Consider the following 23,622-nt stretch of genomic DNA (forward strand, 5'->3'; position numbering starts at 1 on the left):
GCTACCTTCGCTTGGGTTGCTGCATGGTTTACATTCTAGAACCTGGTCCAGGTGTGGCGGGGCACAATCACAGTTACTCAAGAGCCAAGAGGATCACACGTTCAAGCCCCCCCCCCCCCAGGTAACTTATCAAGACCTTGTCTCAGAATTCCTAAAAGTGATGGGACCGCAGCTCAGTGCTTGCGGAGCATGTGAGGAACGTGCCCTGGAGACACACGGCTATTGAGGCTACCTTGTGCTGAGTATCCTCAGGCACAGCTGTATACTGACAGTTGCTCCCTTCAAGGAGCTTTGATATTCCATGTGGAGCAGACAGATGTAAATAGGCCAGGTCACTCTGGAAGCCCCAAAGAATGGAGGAGCTTCTTTCTGCTGGGTAGAGGGCTTCGCAAAAGGCTTCCAGAAGTCACATGTGAACCAGCACTGGCCTGTGTGAGCGGAGGAGGTGGTTGTGGCCAACGTACCTGAGCAGAGGCAGCTAAGTACTTGTCCCTAGGGAGGATGGGATGGTGCAGGCGGGCAGTGAGGAAGGACTCCAGTTCAGAGATATTTGGACTCTAAACCACTGGAGGCCCTAAAGGGTTTTATGCAGGTGGGGCCAACTTGAAATTTAGAATTTCTCAGGAGCAGAGGACATGCCTGAAGGGGGAAGGAGCAGACCCTGCAGTGGACTAAGGACTAATGCAGAGCCCCCGGCAGCATGGACGGCCATGCCCTGAAGTCATCAATGTCCCTGTATGTACGAAGGCTGAGTTCCTGGCTTGGAAGTTGGGTGGGCTAAACTGAAAGCCCTTGGGAAAAGATGAACTCTGGGTAGCCTTTGAGGCAAAGGCCTTCCAGACAGTTTTCCAGTAGGCACTTAGCCAAGGGGTCTAGAGTTCTGGGGAGGGATCCAGGTAGGTCAGGTCAAACGATCTTTGGAGGCAAAGAAAGGGGGAGAGAAGTGCAGAGGGCGAAGGCTGGACCCAGCTTCCCTGAGACAGGGCAGTACCCTGCAAACGTCGATGTTCTGATGTTTTTGGACAAAGGTTAAAAGAAGCCACCAGTACTTTGCTTTAAAACACATCATAGATTTCCACTACTGTTTTCACAGTTTATTCAGAAGTTTACAAGTTAAAATGTGGGTATTTTCCCCTTAAATGATCCCCTGTCGCTCCCCAACAGTCACTACCACTACTCCTGTTACTTCTCTCTACTCATGCTTACCACACACTCTTGCAAAAACACACTGGGGTCAGTACCCCAACTATTTGGTAATACAAAGATTATGAAGTTACACAAAAATCTCATTTACTTCCCTTTCACTAATGGGCTATGAATGAAAGATTAAGGGACAAACACATTGCCTTCATCCAGTCAAGACTTCCCTAACATTCTTTTTCTTTGTCTAAGACACTAAAACGCAAAGCAGTTTCACTTCAACTGTAACTGATACTGTTTCTCTGATGGTTAAGCTGGGGCTGCCTGTCCCTCCAAAGCTGACCATCACAATCTCAAGACTAACCACAAGCAGTCTCCTCGTGTGGCCTGGCTATGATACTCTGCAACATGCAGTCCCACACAGGTGCAAATGATGCTTTAAGAGCTTTCAAACTTAAAACCAAAAACAAATAATGCATTAATATGGAACCTCCACATTTTTCTGACGCAGCAAAAATCCCCTAAAGGTGGTGGCAACTGTGACAGAGAAGGCACTTGTGCTAAAATTCAGAGGGTCTCATGAGAACGCCATCGTGGAGGCCTGGTGAGCACAAGCTTCAGGCAACCCTTTAGGTGGAGGAGGGGCTCACCCAGGAAGGCAGATGCAAAGGAAAAATTCGTAATCATGATTCCAAGGCAAAATGGCTACTCAAAGTTGGGAGAGGAGAAATACTGAGAGGTGATAAAACAGCTGACCAGAGATCAAGGAGTGAGTGCAGGACTTGTCCGCTGGCTGTGCAGGCTCCGCCAGGGCTCTTCCCACACCATTCCAGGCCGGCCTGGGGATCCTGCCAAGAGGCGTCCAAAACCTCTGCTTCTGGCTGGGCTCCCCTTGGTGTGTTCCCAGGAATCAGCTGAGTTCCTGTGGGCAGCACAGGCAGGCACTGCTGCTCCACAGCAACAGCTATCTTAGGGGTTTTCTGATACAGCCGTAAGAGAAAGTGAGGGTTTGCACATGATCCAGACTCCTTGGCAGTCAATGCCCAGTGGCTTTCCGGGGCCTGTAGAACTGATGTGCCCCATCGACACTCAGAAGAGCAGCCTGAGTCTTTCAGGTGGGTGGGAGGGACGAGCTGAGCAGTAGGCTGAGGTTCTGTACCTTAGTATCATAAATAAAGTGCACCATGAATGGAGGCTGTGAAAAGCCACTTGCCCAAGACGAGGTATGGGGAAAAACCACCATCACTGCCCCTGGGGATGGCTGATAATTCCCTTCACCAGAATGTTGGCTGCTGAGACTTTCATTATTGCTTTTCTTCCTTAGTACTGTGGAACCTTTAGCTATACAGAAAAAAGAAATACTTGATAGGATTGGCAGGTAGCATGTGACTGTGTCACAGGATTGGCTGATCTCGGTGAGTAGACATTACGAGCTCAGTTAATTGGATGATGGCTGTTTTTCCCCTTCATTCTGATGAACTTAGGAAAATTCAAATTCTTTTTAAAAAACACCTAGCAAATTGGCTCATGATGCTTCTAAAGAAGCAAGACAGCTTTTATGGCTGATGTAGTAGAAATGGTGGTCACTGTTCTAGCAGTTTTCAGACACGTGATGGAGGAAATCCACTATCACACTTCAGGAGATTACTCTGACATATCGATGAGTGCCATGAGTTTCTTGGAGGCTCTTTCAAAAGAGTGCGGAAGAAAACCAAACAAAGACCTCGGTCCATTTAGGATTCCACAACAAGGGTCCTATTTCGCTGCTTTCATGTAGGAAGGTATTGCCCCCCTTGCAGTCAGGCCCTCGAAGCGCTTGTACGTGTAATTGACGAAGACCCAGTCTTTGTTCTTGTAGTCAGTCTCAGGGTGGTTACTTGTGGCCACTGGGAAAGAAATAGATGTGAGAGTTGATTCACTGCCTTACCCCATGGACTATTCAGTGTCGAAGACAACGATCTGAAGAATGCACCGGTTTCTATTTGGAAAAGGGGATTTTATTTCAGTGTGTGTGTGAATTTTCTACATTCACTTGCCTGTGTTCTTTGAACTTTGTACTTCTGGACAAATATTTTTAAAGTTTTATTTTCCCACTCCTGTCATTTCAGTTTACCTAACCTTAAACTTAAGAACAAAAGAACAGGTTTTTGTGACTTACCCAGCTGAGCAGTCTGAACATGGCAGTTTGAAACATCTCACTGCTACCCAGTATTAGTACTGGAAAAATACTTACAAAGAACTTGGAGAACTGGAGTTCCTCTTCAGTTCTCTACCCTGATTTGCAAACCTTATCCCAAAGTTGGGGGTGAGGGTGGAGAAATGACATGATTATAAGGTAGCAGAGGCAAGGCTGGTGGAATTACCTGTTGGCTTAAGAATATCAGATTCTGGGAACTCATCGAAGTTTGAAGTATCATCAATGCTTTTGATTTCAATAGATATCACAGCAGGTCTTTCTCTGCCAACAGACATGCCAGAAATTACTATGGTTAGTACTCATACGGCTCACACTAGTCACGTCTTTCTCCAACAAGACGCTGTGGTCTGACATGGGAAGATTATTCACTGGCAGGCAGCACTTATTTTCTCTTGAAAAGCTTGTGAATGCTGACCAACCAAGCCAACTGACTATACCCAACAAATTAATTATGATGAAAATATGTGAGTAACTTGATCATCTATGGCTAGAAAGGAATAATGAGAAAGGATAATCCTTGAGATGAAAAAAAATTAAGATGTGTTATGTATATGTACCAATCCCTATGAGGAATGTAATCATTATGTACTGCAAATATATACCAATAAAAACTAAAAATTGAAAAAAGAAAATCCCCTGATGACCTGCCTTGTCTACTAAAAGGGGAAACTGAATCTCTAAGTGTTTCCTCATGTAAGGCTCTACCCTTCTTCCACTGGAGGTATCAAAGAGTAGGGCTAAAAACAGAGGTGGCAAAAGTAAAAATCACAAGGATGCAAATCGGAACACATAATAAAATGAAATGACAACTACCTCACTGGTGTTTGACAACCAATGAGTGCTAAGTAAGAGGTTCTAGGATCAAAGCAAGTGGCCCAGGCGCTCGTGGCCACTGGCTGCACTCTACCACCCCCCCCAGAACAATGTTCCTTCTCTACCTCCTTCTGCATCCTTCTTCCACTCATTTCTCCCTTCACCATCTCCCAGTAACAGCTTCTGCCTTGGGGGCAGGGACAGTCCCACTGGAGGCTCTCAAAGCTAGAGAGGTCAGGCAAGAGCAAAGACAGCAAGCACACTTCCTAGATGCTCCATTCACTGTGGAACCCAGGGGTCACTTCGCTTTGTGAGTACTGCTGAATGCAATGTATCCTGTGGCCCATGGCTAGGAGGAAGCATGACTCCCAGCCTTCATCATGAGTGAACACACAGAAAAGACCCTACATTTCTATGCTCTTTTCCTTTTTTTTTAAGCTACCCAATGATGGTGGCTCCAAATTAGCATGAAGCTAAGCACAGACTTTCTGAAATAATTCTGAGTATTTTTATATTGTATACCTGATATGTTCCCAGTCAACACCTTCAAAAAAAGCATTATTTTTTATTTCCTCAACTCCAGAGGCTCCAATTCTATGTTCCCATTCACAGCAGAATCTGGAAAAGACAGATACCTTTCAGCATACCTCAAATAATTTAAGAAAAAAAAAAAAAGAATGATCTCTTCTCTTTTTTTTCTAAGAGAAGAATAAGAGGAAGCAGGAGACAGAATCAGGAGATAATGAAAATTTTAAAAAGAATTCATGTCAGAAACCAAGAGCAGCAGGTCGGGGGACAGTTTCTGATACCTCAGAATTAGATCCTTGGCTTTCTCAGAGATGGGAACTTCCGGAGGAAAAGTCAAAGTTTCTTTCCAGTTCATCACCTTCTTATATGTCTCTTGAGGGGTCTCAGAACAGAAAGGTGGGTAGCCTGTAATAAAAGAGGAACTTCGGAGTTTTCATACCCCAGAACTCTGAATCGAGGTTATTGTCCTTAACACAGTTATTCATGACTTCAATGACTACTCGATATCTCTGTATGTTCATTCCTACATGACAGACAGAATTTCCACTCATCCCAGAAAATATCTGAGCCATTTTTCATGTTTCTCCGAACTCCTAAACCCAAAGTGAAATTGTTCCTCTGGTGCCACTAGGAAGACAGTAATAGCTGGAGCTGGGAAAAGAAGGCATAAGTAGAGATTCGGGTATGGGAATCCCCATGCCCAAAGAAGAAATGGAAGAATGAAACAAAACCATTACAAAATGACTCCACTCTAGGAAAACCCTATATGGCAAACATGCCAAACAAGCTGAATAAAGCATAGGGAGGTTTCAAAAGTGAACACTGCCATGCCTCTATTAATTTTTTCTTTTAGTACTGGGGATTTGAACTCAGGACCTTGTGCTTGTGAGGCAGGTACGGTGCCACTGAGCTAAATCCCCACCCCATCCATGCCTCTTTTTGAGAAGAGTAGGCAGAGGATAAACACTTGGCGTTACCCACCCAGCCCGCCACACAGGGCACATCTACCTCCACAGGCCTCCATCCAATGATCCCAAAGAAAGGGTGGCTGAAGGCTCCACACCCAGGTGTCCGCAGGCTCATTCTCCTAGTGTTCAGTGACACGTGGCCACCCCCACAGCTGTGTCCCCTAAATACAGAGACACCATTCAAATAGCTGGGAGGTCCCTCAAGTGGGGAGAGGTCCCATGTTTTGAAGGCTTTGAGAGAGGAAGGGGACAGCAAATTACAGGCAAAGTGTGAGTGAGCCAATACCCAAGCTTTCTGCACATGAGGTGTGATCAAAAAATACAGTGTTTAGGGCCGGGGGTTTAGCTCAGTGGTTTCGCCACCTGCCTCACAAGTGCAAGGACCCAAGTTTGATCCCCGGTACCAAAAAAAAAAAAATACAGTGTTTAAATAAATTTACAGTCAGACAGACTGCCATTAATCTCTCTCAAAACACTCCCCTCACTTCTAATACACTTATCCCACAATTCTTGCCACTTTCTGAAGCAGGTGTAGAAGTCCTTTTCCATGAGTCTTTAGTGGCAGCCTTGATGTTCTGGATCAATTCCAAATTTCTTCCTTTCAGAGTTGTTCTGACTTTGGGGAACAGCCAGAAGTTGCCAGATCCAGTGACTAAGGTGGATGAGGATATACCCTAAGGTTTGTATGAGCCTGCCTTTCTGCTGGACAGTACTGCACAGCTGCATTCACCATATTTTTGATCAAAGACATTCATGAAAGAACTTCCAGAACTGCCTCAGACAATGGCAAGAATGATGAAATGTTTGAAGTGAGGGGGGCAATACTTTGAGAGGAATTAATGGCAATGTAATAAAATTTAAAATTTTAAGTCACTATAGTTTACAATCACCCCATTAGACAATTGATGTTTAGTAAGTGCTAGTGACTAAAAGAGCTACTGCATGGAGAGGATAAGAGCATAGAAAAACAACATAATAAACAATCAGAAAGGAACCATGGGACACCCAGAAGTACGAGAATACAGGTATGGTGGGATACATTTGACTGCCAAGAGTTGTCTCGAAAACTTCACTTGGAAAGACAAGTAGGGAAAAGCGCCTAGATCGCCCTCAGCCGAAACAGCCTGATGTTAATGTGGAGGCGTTCCTGGATGACACAGAGAGTCCTCTGCAACATGCAACTTACCGATGAGCATCTCATACATGATCACCCCAAGCGACCACCAATCACAGAGCTTGTTGTACCCGGTCTGCATGAACACCTCGGGAGCAATGTAGTCAGGAGTGCCTACTGTGGAGAAGGCCTGAAACACGTACCACATATCAGGGAGGCCCGGCCAGGCAGTGTGGTGCCGAGCTCTAGTCTACGAGCACCACCAGGAGCTACCCCAAACTAAATAAGCAGGATGGCCCAGTGGTTTAATGCAAGACTGACTTGCCACAGCATTTATCAAAATGAACAATAAAGCTTTGTTAATGAGCTCAAAGACCCTTCCTAAATATATCCAAAGTTCTTAATTCACTAGGTCAAAGGTATCTTATCACAACTAGCACCATAATTTACGGAGCACCCATTAAGAACAAGGCTCTGAACTCTGCATGTATATAAACCTATTCAATCCTGACAAAACTTCTACAAGGAGGACCTTCTGAGTACAATGTTGCAGAAACAAAATTTTTTGACATTTCAAATAGCTTTGCCCAAGGCCTCAACTAGTTAAGTGGCAGAGTTCATTTTGGAAATTAAATATCTTGCTCCAAATCATGCCCCTTTCCAAGATACATATTCTTTGGCTTGAGAAAATTATATAGAGAAAGTTTATTATTAAAAGCTAGTTAAAAAAAAAAAAGCTAAGGCTTAAAAGCTAAAGTTACATCCTATGGGTCAAATGTTTGTACATGTCTATTTACCAAACTTACTCATTTCTGGAAATGGTTACTAGAGGATCAATTTCTAAATTTCAGTATTCTACTCTAATATACTAGAACTGCAAAATTCTAGGAGAGAACACAGTCCAATGTGCATAATACTTGAGAATTTATCATGTGTGAGGCTCTATTCTAGATGCTTTAAATAGTCTATAACCTTTAAAAATCAAAAGTTTCAGCTGTATTCTTAAAAATATTTATTACAAAATGTTATATACAGGAAAAAAAAAACCTTCAATGCAACACACATACCATCCCACATTAGAGGTTAACAATCTGCTATATTTATTTGTCTTAATCATTTGTCTTTTTTAAAAGAAGTGAAATTAGGGCCAGGGATGTAGCTCAGTGGTTCCACCGCCTGCCTCACAAGTGCAAGGTCCCGAGTTCAATCTCTGGTACCAAAAATAAATAAATAAATTTTAAAAGTGAAATTATAGAAACAAAGTTCTGCCTTAAACATTCCTCCTTCCTTCCCTATAAAGTAAAAACTACACAGAAGTTACTGTGCTGATCTTGTGTGAATCTGCTCATGAACTATATATTACTTTTGTATACTTAAACATTTAACAAAGGGTTTCATACTGTACTGCATCATGTTTCAATGTTACAATTTGTTTTTTTCTTTAACTCAACATTATGGTTTTCAGATTTATTCATGTGGCTCTTGTTCACTCACAATTGTTAAATCAATTTTTTTCTATCCATTCTTCTACAAACGAAAACTTGGGGTTGCTTCCACAGCTTCACTATGATGTCATGTGAACACACATCCCTAAGCACTGTGCAGGAATCTGTGTGGTGCGCATATGGAGACCGTAGCGGTAGCAGGACTGCTGGTCTTGGTGTATAAGCATCTAGACAATGAGCCATCTTCCAAGTGTCCTCCACAGTGGTTATTCCTACTGGAACCAGTCCAGTGGAGAGACGCTCCTAGTGTTCTGCTTTCTCACCAACACTTGGCTTCGTCAGATTTTTAAATTTTTATCAACTTGATGAAAATGAAGTAAGATTTGAATTCGCATTTCCCTTATTTCTAGTAAGGCTGAACAAATATTCATATGATAATTAACCATCCTAGTCTTTTTTTTTTTTCCTGTGAATTTCTTTTCAGATTTTTTTACTTTTTTTTTTAAGTTCTGTTCCCTTTTTTATTGATTCATAGGAACTCTTTATGAATTCATCCATAAGTTTTATATATTACAAGTATCTTCTTCCAGTCTGAGGCATTTCATTTTTATTATGGTTTCTGAAATGAAGTTGCATTTGTCACATACCAAAAATCTGTCACATATATATGTATAATTATCAAATTATGAGGCATAGAATGAAATGAATACCTATGAGTTCAACTAAAGAACAAAATGCCAGTATCATTAGTATTAAACCAGTATTTCTCCCAATACCACCCATGCCTCACCCTAACCACTATGCTGAGTTCATACTTTTATCATTCCCATTTTTCAACAGGAAGTTAATTTTGCCACATCTCTAAATGAGATCTTATTTAGTTTTGGTTTTGAGCTTTCTAAAATAGTATCACTCAATATACAGGCTTTTGCTATTGATTTTTCCTCTTAATCTTGTTTCTAAGGTCCACACTGTTACCTGTAGCTATCATGCAATTATTTCTACTGCTGTCAGATATCCTATTCCAGAATGTAACCATTTTCCTGTGGATGGTGCTGGGTTATTTTCAGAGTTTTACTATTCAAGAAAATGTACTAAACATTCTTCTCCACGTCTCCTGAGCATGCATCCAGGGTTCTCCCAAGTGTGTGACCAGGGGTAGAACTGCAGGGGTTTTGTACCATCTGTCTTGGCTTTTCACTTGTATATGTCCTGATATAGAGACTTTTTGCCCCTTTAAAGTACTAAAATAAGTAGAAAATTTCCTTTATGATTTATACTGCTTATATCTAATTCAAGAAATCTTACTTTGCTCTGAGGTCATAAAGATATTGCCTTGTATTTTCTTCTTAAAGTTTTATTTTTCATCCAGCATTGATTTTTATGTACAGTGAAAACAGAGATCCATTTTTTATTACATAATCATATGTTGCTTTTAAAAATACAAATACTGAATAATACAAATACTCATAGGTTTTAAAATTTTATTTCTTCTGTGTCTTTTAAGCTTTAAAGTCTGAACCAGATTGGGCTCTCGCCCAAATCAGCAGTATTTTTATTCTAATCATAAAGAAAAAAACCATAGGGCTGGGGATTTAGCTCAGTGGTTCCGGCGCCTGCCTCGCAAGTGCAAGGTCCCAAGTTTGATACCCGGTACCAAAAAAAAAAAAAAGAAAAAAAACTACAGATACTCTTTAATTTAGAGATTAGATTTATTCTAGCAAAGGTAAATATTAAGTAAATCTTATTTGATCAAATATTATACAACTAGAGGTCTACTGCCACAGGAAAACAATTCCTTCAAGATACTAAGATGTTAAAAAAAAATTTATGGATGTACATGTACCAACTTCACCCAAAGAATGAAACATATACTGCAAATATGTACAAAACAAAACACAGCAAAAAACACAGCCAAACGAAGGTTCAAACCTGTGAAGGTTAGTAGGGCTCTCACCCTGAACTATCTGCAGTGCTCACACGAGACGGAACCTTCTCAATCTAGGGACCTCCTCCTTCCCAAACCTCTGTCTTTTTCCACACTGAGATGTCCTCCTACGCCAACCTCTTACATCTATATCCTTCCTTGTTGTGTTGCCTGAGTATTTATTTAGGGTGTTGGTGAGAGCTCCAATCTAGAAGAACTCCATTGGCTGAAAACAGTCATGTCAATCACATCATGTGTTCTAAATCTTAGGACTTCATTTTTACAGTTTTATAGGAAATAAAGTGACTTTATTTCCTACTGTTCATGTCTGTAAATTCTATCTTTAAAAAAAACTGACAAAGATCACATATACCATCTCTTACCTCTGTGGTTTAACTTCAACTGACTCATACCTATTACTTAATTAGGTACCAGGGTCTACGGCTACCCATGACCACATCACAATTTAAAACATGACTGTTTGATCTAAGCAGCCAAAAGTGAACCTAAAGCCTCTGCTTTTTTCAGTGACTCCCAAAGGACTGAAAAGCAACAGTCTGGGGAAATAATTACACACCGTCTATGAGGCTCAACCTAGAGCAGTACATTGTACACTGAGCATTGACTAGTACCAACCTTCAAGCCTGGTGCCAGCCAAATGGGATCACTTACAAAAGTCAAAGGGAGTAACATTCAGAAGACTAAGAGGTAGCTTTATTTTCTTCAAGTTATAAAGAGAGGTATCAGGAGGATGACCTTAATTTACACTTTCCCATTTCCACTGTGAACAGAAAAGGCAAGAACCTTAATCACTGCAGGAGGGCTTTAAATTTATTCAATTTTCAAAAAGCTTTTAAAAATGACATAGAACTCCAAATATGGAAATTGTGAAATCTCTTATACAACCATTAATGGTTCCTAGTGATGCTGACCTGATCCTCTGGTGCACGTAAAGAAGCACAAAGTTTGATTCAGAGTATAAGGATGATATAAGGTGCTAAAACTTAATTACCCCCAAAATAAATGTTAGCACAGTAACCAAAAACTAAATTCTGACCTGCTTTTAAAAAAGAGAAAGGAGGGCCAGGGATTTAGCTCAGTGGTTTCGCCACCTGCTGCGCAAGCGCAAGGACGCAAGTTCGATCCCTAGTACCAAAAAAAAAAAAGAAGAAAGGATTGTGGGTGTAGCTCAGTGGTAGAGCTTTTGTCTAGCAGGTATGAGGCCCTGGGCTCACTATCCAGCACTGCCAAAACCTCAGAAGGTTCCTTACCATTGGTAGCTTCCAAAATATTTTAGGGTTAAATACCAGTTCCGAAACAAGGCAGGAGCTATAAGACAGTCTTTTCAGGGGCAGACAGAAACATTTACTGCATAGTAGAGTCACCTAGGGTCTTTTAAACCTCAGATACCCAAATACCACAGACCAACTAACTGCCTCAGAACCTCTGCAGGCGGAAGCCAGACATCAGTATGTTCTGAGGTTCTTGGAAGTGATTCCAATATGCAGCCATGATAAAGAATCACCACGCTATGGAAAGATATAACAGAAGTATTGGCCAATCTGCTCCTGATACTCCCTACTCTCCTCAATAAAGTATGTAGACAGTTTTTCAATCACAAACAGAATTTAGAAGTTTAAAGAGTACCCTGACTCATGAGGAAAGGAGTCTGTGTTGAAATTAACTATATTCAACTTAAGTATCCCCAAGTTAATATTAGAAAGACATCAGATTCATTTTGGTTACTGCATCTCTAAAGGTGTAACATAAAATCGTAATGCCTGAGGCTCCACTGGTTAAGCTTTAACTAATCAAAAGAATGTAAGCCCTTCTTTTCCCCTCCCTCTTTCTCCCTTTTTCCTTCCCCCTTTCTTTTCATCACTCCTTTTCTCCCTTCTGTCCTTCCTTTCTTTTTATGTCACTACAGGTTCTCACTATGTAGTTCAGGCTGGCCTCAAACTCATGATCCTCCTACCTCAGCCTCCTGAGTGTTGGTCTTACAGGTGTGTGCCATTATGCCTGGTTTAATTCTTAATCCCATGGGCTTCCATTTTCACACAGGACTGATATCTACTCACTAGTGACCCACTAAATTAGTTATTAAAGGTCCTACAGAGAAGTCTAATTCATACTGTACTTCGTAGTCTGGCTGAAACACACTCTATCTGGAAACCTGCAAGGTACTACTGTATATGCAGACATGTTTTACTTCATATAGGAACCTATTAATCAGCTATATTGTTAAGTGTAAATTTTGCCTACATAGCAACATCTCATACTGGTGAATTTATACTATCTAAATAACTTCCAACATACTATCAAGGTAAATGAAATAAAGCTACTTATTTTTATGATTGGGGGATAATTTTATATGTGTAAAAACCCAAATACTTTTAAAATAATAAAAATTTCCTTTATATTTTTCTACAATTTTGATTACCAAGCACTTTTTTTTTAACCACAAAGAAAAGGTGAGCTGATGAGTTGTGGAATCGTGCCTAAATGGATCAAAGTTTGAGTGATTTCCAACTTAAATATAACCCTTTCAGCAAGGAAAGGTGAAACAGGAAGGAAAAGTACTGAGTTACCAACCTAAAAGATTAGAATGAGGTCACTCTTTGAAAATGTCATAATCAAAACAACTCTCTTTCAAAAGATTGCTTTTGATGCTACCAATATGACAATGCTCTATTAAGTTAATCTTACAAACAAGGATATGCTGCAAATATGTATTAAAGGCAAATTTATGTGCCTATTTCTGAACTTATTCGTACTTGGTTTGTAGCATTTCAGAAGCCATAGGTAGTACTTACTAGCTGACGTCTGTTTCTTTTCCAGGTTTCTGCTTTCCTTTTGGAATTCATGTTCTGGAAAGCTAAAAGTAGAGAAAATAAGTTCTAATCAAAGTTCAGATGAGACTATTTACAGCTTTGGAGGGTGCTGGTTTAAGTCACACGAAACCCTATGTTATAGTTTCTATCTAGATGCTCCCCAATGCCTTCTGCGCTCAGAGGCAGGGCTTGTGGAAGATGGTGGGACCAGCAGGCTACAGCTGACCTGCCCTCAGAGGGTGCCAGGTCCCTGGCGGTGGGACCTGGAATCTCCTTCCCTGGCTCTCTCCTCCGAGGCAGGGCAGGTCCTTCACCCACACCACTTCTGTCCTGGAGTGGGCCAACCATGGACTGAAACCTCTAAAAAAAACATGAGCCAAAATAAACCTCTCTTCCTTTAATTTGTAAGTGTTGGATACTGAATCCCAATGACGAGAAAATGACTAAGACATCTTAAGTCTTGCTTTTCTCCCCATACAGTAAAAATCCCAGATGACACTAACTCTACAAGCCCAAATCAGAGATTCAAGCAATGACAGGAATTACACAGTGACAGCTATAAACAGCACTTTCAAATGGCCAGAGAACACAGATAAGAATTACAGGGAATTTGGTCTCCACAAACAGATCTACAACATTCACAATTTCTCAAAATTATCATTAAAATTCTAAATGTAACAATTGTTACATTTTTGAGAACTTCTAAATTTAGGTTACATTATTTGGCAAAAACTTTTCCAGAATCAATTGTGCTTTTTTTACATAGTCATCAATGCTTCGCTAATGCTGAAGTAGAAGTAACCTCATAAAGATGAATTTCTACCACAACAGAAAAAAGTACCTAGGACAGTGGTGGTGAACCTATGGCACTCATATTATTGTGTTTTTAAGACAAAAGGTGTTAATGTATGAGTTGTTTTTTCTAAACTAAAACCTCAGTGTTCAGGTTTAATTGCAGTGTTGGCACTTTGCGATAAGTAAGTGGTTTTCAGTTGCAGTTTGGTACTTCGTCTCTAAAAGGTTCATTATCACTGACCTAGGATAAATACAGAAGGGAGCTGTTCCTCTACAGGACTTTTGCTATGTAACGTTTGCTTGCCAGGCCCATACCCATCCACAGCAACCTTCTAGGAGCACTCTAAGGGAAGCACTTTTCAACATCAGCTTTAACACACATGGGAGCACTCACCTGGTCTCACCAGACAACATACATCAGAGGCAAACCGGGGAAGGATTTTCTTCTCTAAAAATTCACGTTGTGAGAACCCTTTATCTGTCCTGAATAATCTGACTGCCAGGAAACAGCTCTTGCATACCTAGTTAGGGAACATAGGATTAACATCACTGCTACACTTACTGAAATCACTGGGGAGGCTGTGGTTCAGGCTCCTATAGAATTCTGTCCTGTGTGCTTTTTTCAGTCCTGTGCAAAGGCCAAAGTCAGAAAGTTTCACATGGCCCTGCAGAAAGGGAGAAAAAGGTGACAAGTGGATGAACGTGCCTGCACAAAGAACAGGGCACTGTCTTCTGCTCTTCCACAATCCACTGCATCTGTATAGCCAAAGGATACTGGTTTTTCCTTTTATTACAGCGGAAAATGTATAATAATACACTTTAGGAAGAGCACCCTAAGTCCTAGTACATTAAAATAATTTTCATTTTTGCATATTATCTTTGATTTTGTTCAAATATAGGCCTCTCAACATAGTTGAACACTCCACAGCATCTAGAGACAATTTTACTACTTTAATGAATAAAATCAACTATTCTTCTGTTTCTACACAGTCTTCAAAATTACCATATTTTTTTTGGTACCATTTTCGAATTTGGGACCTTGTGCTTGCGAAGCAGGCGGCGGAACCAATGAGCTAAATCCCCAGCCCCAAAATTACCTTTGGGCGGGGGGTGGGGGTGGGGTACCCAGGATTGAACTCGGGACCTTGCGCTTGCGAGGCAGGCACCAGAACCACTGAGCTAAATGCCTGGCCCAAAATTATCTTTTCTTTTCTTTTTTTTTTTTTTTTTGGGGTACCAGGAATTGAACTCAGGTCCTTGCACTTGTGTAGCAGGTGGCAAAACCACTGAGCTAAATCCCCGGCCCCCAAAATTATCATTTTTAATGTCTACATAACATTCAACTGACTTTTAGTACATTATTAATTATCTAACCATACTGGATTCTTAACTCCATTGTCAATTCTTTGCTTTCATGTAACATGGATCATAAATACTCCAGAGAGGGGGTCTGTACCCCCAATTCCAAATGTGCATGATATACAGGATGGCCTGAATAAATGGTTGTTAAAATTATGAGTAAATGAATAAATCTCATTCATATAGCTTTTTCTCCTCTTGAATTTCACCAGGATAAATTTTAAGGAGTAAACTACTTAAAAGATAAGGGGGAGAATATTATTACACAGTTGCCTCTTCAACATCTCTCTTATCTGAAAAATGTGGATAATGATACCCTTCTGAGAATTAAAGCATACACAGCTCCTAATACAATGGCTGCCACATAATTAGTGCTATAAAAGAAGTGTGAATTCTTGGGCTGGAGGAATTTTAAGTACATGGAAAAGGTGAAACAAAAACAGAAGAGGAAATTCCAGTGCTCAAGGGAGACACTTGCTCAAGATCAATCAGAAGTGGAGTGGCCAAGGTTTGATCCTCAATAACCTCAATGTGGTCTTTCCATGGTACCACCATCTTCTGGGGTATTCTTGGGGTTGAACATACAAATTTCCCAAGGGACAAGACCAAAGCACACCTGCTCAGATGGGTCAGGTTTTAGGTTCTGTTTATTTAAGGAAATCTTATTGGATTTGTGTGTGTGTGTGTGTGTGTGTGTGTGTGTGTGTGTGTGTGTGTGTGTGTGTGTGTGCACAGCAGGGTAAACTGCTATACAAGGACAGCTTTGAGCCCACTTGGTATCTTTTTTTTTGATTTACAAGTAACTTGTCCTGCAAGCCAGGGAGCAGAATTTAATTTATAGTTCTCAAGATTATATGTTCTGCCTAGGAAAGGAGATGTCTTAAAAGCAGTGCCTAGGGCAAGTGTTATGTAAGCCTAGACTTTCAGAGAATTCTACAGCTATTCTGAGTGAGTACACAGCAGAAACTCAGCACTTCTGCATTTTTCACACCTATAATCTATGAGGCTCAACACATAAATGGACTTGCTCGTGAGAACATTTTACTACAAGTCTAAGCGAGCATACTGTAGAAGGCAAATCTTCACTCCTTCTCAACTAGACTGGGTTTCCAAAGTCTTGACCTTCAATGTGTTTCATGGACCTAGACATAGACTACAACTAAGCCAGCCCTAAGGTACCTGGGCATCTGAACTCGAAACCATACAAGGCAGGGCAGTGCTTCTTATATTATATGTGAACTGAATAGCACAGTAAAGATAGTATATAACACTAATGTTTTAAAAGCAGAATATAGGGCTAAGGAAGTAGTTCAGTGGTAGAGTGCTTGCCTAGTATGCGTGAGGTCCTGGTTTCAGTCCCTAACATGGCAAAAACAAAAACAAAAACCAAGCAGAATATCAAGCTATTTACTTTTATTTTTTTTGGTACCAGGGATCGAACTCAGGACCTTGCACTTGTGAGGCAGGCGGTGGCACCACTGAGCTAAATCCCCAGCCCTCAAGCTATTTACTTTTAAAATGCTAACTTTACATGTTATTGACATAAAGAGAAAGGTACCAAGGCTATTAAAACAAAATAGTGGTTATCATTCAGTGGTGAGATTAAAAACTACTTTTCTTCTTTATAAACTGTGAATATTGCTCAAACTCTCTACTGTTATATACGATTATTTCTATATTGAGAAGAAAAACTACTAAGCAGAAGAAATTATCCGACAAGTCTGCCATCTTGAAACAAAGATAAAAGTTTTCAAAGAAAGACAAAAATCTTCAGGTCTTTCCAAAAAAATAATATTCAGGTTTTCCAGAGACAGAAAATTATCAAAAGATAATACGGAAGAAAAAGACACTAGGGATTAAATTTACTTTTCTATTTAGAAGAAAAACTTAGTCAAGAAAAAAATTCCAATTCAGCACTTGGGAGGCTAAGCCAGGAGGACTGCCTCAAGTTCAAGCCCAGCTTGGTTGCATAGTGAGTTCAAGGGCAGTCTGAACTACATAGCTAGACCCTGTCTCAAAGAACAGAACAAACAAAAAAAATTCTGCATAATGTAACATGCTAGAATGTTAGCACTAAAGAGACTTTAGAGGTTCTCTAGATCAGTATGATCTCTGTCTAATTAAGAACAGCAAGGTCCAAATTTGAAGAGCTTTCTGAAAGTTATTCAAAATTTAGTAGCACAAGAGTTCTCTTCTAATTTACTATGACTTTAAGAACTAAGCTTATTTCCATACCTAAAGATAAATATAAACAGGCCATTTCAGAGGTTCAGCAGAGGGCACCTGGTCAGGAGCTTGGACTTTGTAGGAGGTTTTTGTTTTTGTACTGCCTTACTTCCTGGTTCTTGGCTGAGTTCCTCATTAGTTGAGGATGCTCAACAGAGGGTTTGGAGAGATGACGCATTAGCAGTATAGCTAATTGTATGCTATGAGAAGATGACTATCTTTGGCCTTATTACAAAATAACCCTTTAAATCAATTTTGCTCCTGAATATTTTCATGAATGTCCTATCAAACAATCACAAGCCTTTTAGAAAGAGGAAGTAACAAGCTTGCCTGTTTATAAAAAAAGAAAACCCATCAGGCAGATAACAGCTCCCCCATGCTCAGATTAGCAAGCACACTATTCATGCTGCTACCCACTGGATACCTTGCTGTCCAACAGAAGGTTGTCTGGCTTGATGTCTCTGTGGATGAATCCAAGTTGGTGAATGGAGTCGATGGCTAATACCGTTTCTGCTATATAAAACTGAGTCTCTTCTTCTGACAGAGTGTCTTTTTTCATCAACAAGGTCATCATGTCCCCTGAAAGCAAAGGATACAAAGCCACCACCATACATCCACAGAGACACACACACACCCGAGCACACACACATAACACACAAACAAGACATTATTAAGTACCAGTTTTCAGGTATTTCTTCCCTATCTGCCAACATTTGGCAGCTAAATAGAACTCTGCTGTGTTCCAGAAATTTACCAACACTGCCAATAGGGGGAAATGGCAAATAGTAGTTTCTGATACTTAAAGGGTAAAAATCACAGCCACCAAGAGAAAAGTGAAGCATTTTTACACCTAAGTTAGGCAACTGACCACTATGCTGGGTTTTCCATTTGCTTTTTTTTTTTTGGTACTAGGGATCGAACTCGGGACCTTGTGCTTGCGAGGCAGGCATTGGAACCACTGAGCTAAATCCCTGGCCCTCCATTTGACTTTTGAGAGAAAAAGGAAATTTCCCCCATACTTAGTTGTATAAAAAAGTAAATTTGCTTAGGATAATTTTTTTAGATTGGGAAAAAAAGTACTTTACTTTCATTTTGCACTAATATCAGCAAACTTTTCTACATCTAGAAGCAAATGGCATTTCCACATAGATTGTACTGCCCATTGTTATAGAAACTGACATGCTACATAAAAATGTAAATATCTAGGAAGGCTGAAAATGAGCTCTCCCACTTCTATTCACAAAACACTAGAAGACAAATCAATGAAAAGGTGGGACACTCAGGCAGCCAAGAATTAGTCCACAAAAGGTAAAAATGCTACACACTGGAATGTGTAAATAACTGCCTCCCAAAAGTGCACACTGTACACATCTCAAGATCAGTGGGATTTTTCCAGTGTTTTATTATACATATTTAGATATATGCCAGTATCATTTATGTGTCTTACAAGAGTGTCTGTTTTTAGTAGTTAAACAGTAACCTCCTTAGTTTTCTGCAGTCAAAATTTAATTATTTTTGCTTACTACCAACAACATAAAAGAGCAGAAAAAAAGATTCAAATCCTAAAACTCAACAATTAGACAAAAACAAAGAAATATATATACATAGTTTAAAATTGTAAGAAACAGGAAAGATTTCAGTTTAAACCCCATATAAGGCTATTTATGTTAGAAAACAGGGAAGAGAGAAACCTCTGATTTAATAGAGAGCATCATGCTACTTTCTGAATTTCATTTCATTCATAACTTTAATTTTTGTATTCTTTTTTTTTTGGTACCGGGGATCCAACATGGGACCTTGCACTTGCAAGGCAGGCACCGGAACCACTGAGCTAAATCCCTGGCCAGTTTTTGTATTCTTGAAGAAAAGTGAGTATTTTTCCCTAGACAAAAATTAAAACATTTATTAGCTGCTCTTTTTGGCCTAAGACTTGAAAAGCAGGCCTCCTCCCCTGCAGCATCCAAGCTGGAGGTGCACCAGAGTCGAGCGGCAGTGCCCTCAGGCCCACACTGGGGCGGCTGTGTGGCCTCCACGCGTGGCTCAGGAGCACAGCACAGGGCCTCACCTATGTGAAGGTTGCCCCGACCATCAGAGGGCTCATGCCAGTCACTCTACGGCTCTGCAGGCCAGCTCCATCAGTGCAAAAGGGAGGGTCCAGGACACACGAGAAGCTACAGAAGATGGTGCAGGAGACACACATCAAGGAGCTGGTGGCCAAGCCAGCTCTTACTATTTAAGGACTAGCATCTGAATGTTCAAGAGTTTCTCCTCATTCTACTAGACACTCATTTCTAACCTTGATTAACCGACAATAAAACATTGTTGATGACCTTGGATCTAAACTGAGGGTTGCCACAAGATCAATACTTTATGCCACAATTGTATTCGCTTTGCTAAAACTAAAAAGGGAAAAGTTGTCTTTTGTGTTTTTCCACTTGAGTTTGCTCAGAGCTAATCTGCTCACTGGGAACAGACTGGGTGCCCCAGAACAGAGAGTATGTTCTGTTCTGGGTTTACTCTGGAGCTGTCTCAGGAGCTGCAAATGCAAGGCTACAGGAAACTTGAAATCTCAGAAATAAGAAATAAATTCTGGCTTCTAATAGAAGTAATGAGAAATTCATTTCCTAAGTTAGAAAAAGAAATTTAAAAACTTAAAGCAAAAAATGTTACAGCTTCAATTTTGTCACTTGGATAACCTATATACGATTCTCACTGACAGGAAAGCAAGCAGAGCTTCCTAGTTTATCCTTATACATTTAAAGGAAAAAGAGAAAGAAATGTCCTTCTGAAATCAGGAGAATGAATGAAAAGGTTACTGAGATTGGAGAAAAGCACCCCCAGCACAAAACAGGTTACTGACCTAAAAAAGATACAGAAAGCAACTTTGTGAGCACAATTAAAAGTAGAAGGGGTTAAATGTTGATGTGAGAGAGAAAAACCACAGAACAAAAAGGAAAAACGACCTTTCATTGTTAAGTAATTACCTCCAGGCAGGAACTCCATGATTAGGTAGAGGTTTAGCTTATCCTGAAAACTATAGAACATTTTCACAACCCACAAACTGTCTGCCTCCACTAGAATGTCACGCTCCGCACGAATGTGGCCAACCTGGAGGTATATGCATTTGATTAATGACAAGCCTTGCTCTGCTTTATTAGATCGATTATCTCTTACACAATTTAAATACTGTTTTGAGTACTGTGATAATGCAAAAGACCTGCTTAGGCAGACCTACTAACTCAAAATTGACATCTGACTTGAAGGAATTTGGTGATGAAAACTTGAGTGATGAAAGGCTATAAAAATTGCAAAATGAATGGCTTTAATGTAAATGGTAACTTTAACCATGCTATAAATTAAACCTCTTATTAGTTAAAATTACCATTCTTTCACATATATTTTTGTTCTAACAATTTCTTACAATGAAAGTAAATTCTCAAAGTTAGACCCTTTTAAGCAAGTCCCACCTCAGGTCTGCAACGCTATCTAAAATGACAGTGACCATCCTAGAATACTACGATGCCACAGCATTTAGATCTCTGCTAGGCATACAGTGTGCTTAATCAATTCTTATCAAACTGAAATACAAGAACACAAAAGTAAAGTTATAGATTCAAATAACGACATTTCTTCCCAATCTTCTATTTTTTACTGAAATGTCTAGCTAAGGAAACCGAGTTGCAGGAGGTTAGGGAGAACTAATAGAATTACTTTGTGAAAACAATGCTTTATAACATTTAATGTACCTTATTTACTTTAAATATACAACAGTAATCAAAACATCGCTGTATCTCATCAAAGCTCACCCTTCTCCTCTTTTTCCTAAGTGTCACAACACCCAAAGTTGGTTGAATCAAGACCCAGTCCAAGCCTTTAGTAGAGGTTTGGTATTCACACGTTACCAGTCTTAAGTGTTTAGATTATATTCCAAAGTAAAAAATTCATCAAGGTTCACAAACTGGCACTCGTGTGGCAAAATCAGCCCTTGGCTGTTCTGCTGACGTTGCATGCACTTGTTCCACTGACGTATCTTCTACATAACTCTTCCACTGGGCCCAGATCCACCCTCTCTTCTGGCTTACATCAACTTGGCCTCATTCTCCCACGCTAACTCTTGGGACCTAGAGACCCTGAGCTTGCATATTTGAGCTTTCTGTCTCTACTAAAATTGTTCTTTGGGAAATTTTGTAACAGCTTCCGTATGCAAAAACTTGACATTTTTACATTTGTACTTATGGTGCAGGGTAAGAAAAATGTACAATAAAGGTGATATGGAACAGTGGCATGAAGCCACAAAATAAATAAATAAAGCATTTGCCTTTACTTGACCTCAATACAAAAGCTTTTGGGAAAAGAATGCCACTCACCGACCTGCAGCCCTGCAGCCAGAGCTAGGTCCCTGTCACTACGAAACACTACACTGTAGAAGGCAACCTTCACATGCCTGTTTCCCCTGGCTCCCACTAAGGGGCTTATGTACTACAGGCACCAGAGAAAAGGAGAGGAACTACTATTCCCATTTGTCACTCACCTTGGAGGACAGAATGGTGACAGCAACATTTTCTGTTTGTCTAGGAGAAAGCTATAGTCACTGCAAGCACACCTTGCCCTTCTCTCCTGAAGCTAAAATACCAGTTAGGAGCGTCAAAATTTAGAAGTGGAGTCAGTTGAATACAGGGTAAGAGAGGGAAGAGGCAGAAGTGCTACTCACACCAAGAGAGTCTCTCCCCCATTCTGTAAGTTTTTAACAGGGTAGGGAGCTCGCTGCTGTCTGGAGTACTAAGACAGAAAAGATTTAAAAAGCCAGTCTTTTCCCCAGTATAACACTGCACTGGCATCACAATGGAAGGCTTGCCTTTTATACTGGAAGAGAAACATCTGACACTAGCTCGTGTTTTATCCTTTACAAATTTTCCAAGTAGCAAAAGTTTCCACCTTGTGGAACAGAATACAACCTCAACACTCACTGGATAGCTTTAATTCCTAAGTTTAATAAAAGTAAATTTAAAAGAAAACAATTTTTTCTCTGTATAAGAAACCTGTAACTGTAAAAACATTAGGCTATGAATCTAAACTTTGGTCAGCTCTACTGAAAAACAGTAAAGGATTTGCACTGGTCTACTTCTAACTTTCACCTGGCATAAACCTGTTGTACTCTCCTTCAAGACATCTGGCCCAGGTAGAGTCTGGCCAGAGACTTTAGCCCACAAGAGATCAAATCTAGGGAACTGAGTCCATCAGCTTAGGTGAGCTAAACAATTATGTTAATGTACATTTAATGCATCATTTAAAATGCTAATTTAAATAGACATTTCCTTTATTTTCATTTAGAAAAATTTTAGAAATTGATTTTGAAAAAGGCATAATATTTGAGAAAAGATTTTTATAAGTTAATATTTTGGGATCATCTGCTATGCTGGACAGTGAGTACATGCTAGGTGGAATTAATAATTCTGAAAATCTTAATATGTACACCACTTCACAATTTTCCTTCAATTGCTAATTATTTGCTATCAGTTTTGACCCTTTGTTAAAACTATAAGAAATACACCTTGTAAAAGTAAAATTTTCTCATGAAATATAAATATAAAGATTAATCAATATAAAAACTTGGGGGCCAGGGATTTAGCTCAGTGGTTCCGCTGCCTGCCTCGCAACCGCAAGGTCCCAAGTTCGATCCCCGGTGCCTGCCTCGCAACCGCAAGGTCCCAAGTTCGATCCCCGGTACCAAAAAAAAAAATTTATATATATATATATACACTTTATATTTTCCTTCTCAAGATTAACTAGCACTCTTTCAGTGCCTACACATTCATACTATACACTAACTTCTAGTAACAAACAAATAGGGCTATAGTGCATCTTGTATAAGGTTGGTGTTAGCTTAAACTACTTGTCTAAAGATTTACTGCCAAGGATTTGATATACTCAACTGAAATTTCTGGGAATCTAGGGCTTCTGGGTAACACATGAAAATTAAAGAAAAAATAAAATGCCCAAATGCTGAGGTGGCATTTAAAGGAAGGCAAAGAAGACTCCATGACTCCCCTTCCCCTCGGGAGGCAGACAGGACTGGGTGTGGGGCCAGCCTCCACCCTAGTCCTTGAGCTCCATGGAGCAAGCTCTCCCTGTGACAAGGTCTCTGCGCTCCTTAACATCAGATCTTTTATAGAGCATCTGAGTCATCACCTGCTGCAATCTGTTCCCGAGCTAAATTAAACAGATTTATAGAAAGTCTGCACTCTCGCTTTTTAAAAAATATACTAACAATTATTTTGC

At 40.1% G+C, this 23,622-nt stretch overlaps 1 protein-coding gene across 2 annotated transcripts in view; it reads right to left on the minus strand.

The window, feature by feature from the left end:
• Nucleotides 1–1,079: 1,079 nt before the first annotated feature.
• The window catches only part of Stk38 (serine/threonine kinase 38), a 43,175-nt gene continuing 20,632 nt past the window's right edge, over nucleotides 1,080–23,622 (minus strand). For both annotated transcript variants that reach the window (XM_021259915.2, XM_021259918.2), the window contains exons 6-14: nucleotides 20,328–20,451; nucleotides 17,768–17,922; nucleotides 14,321–14,423; nucleotides 12,946–13,007; nucleotides 6,833–6,950; nucleotides 4,960–5,083; nucleotides 4,673–4,768; nucleotides 3,504–3,598; nucleotides 1,080–3,026 (exon numbers count right to left, since the gene is read on the minus strand). In XM_021259915.2, coding sequence (XP_021115574.1) covers nucleotides 2,896–3,026; nucleotides 3,504–3,598; nucleotides 4,673–4,768; nucleotides 4,960–5,083; nucleotides 6,833–6,950; nucleotides 12,946–13,007; nucleotides 14,321–14,423; nucleotides 17,768–17,922; nucleotides 20,328–20,451 — 1,008 coding nt within the window. In that variant the 3' untranslated portion in view covers nucleotides 1,080–2,895. The remainder of the gene's footprint in view (nucleotides 3,027–3,503; nucleotides 3,599–4,672; nucleotides 4,769–4,959; nucleotides 5,084–6,832; nucleotides 6,951–12,945; nucleotides 13,008–14,320; nucleotides 14,424–17,767; nucleotides 17,923–20,327; nucleotides 20,452–23,622) is intronic.

Source organism: Heterocephalus glaber, unplaced genomic scaffold (assembly GCF_053883595.1).
Source record: "Heterocephalus glaber isolate CG9 unplaced genomic scaffold, H.glaber_assembly_v1.0 deba00001497, whole genome shotgun sequence".
Taxonomy (NCBI): Eukaryota; Metazoa; Chordata; class Mammalia; order Rodentia; family Bathyergidae; genus Heterocephalus; species Heterocephalus glaber.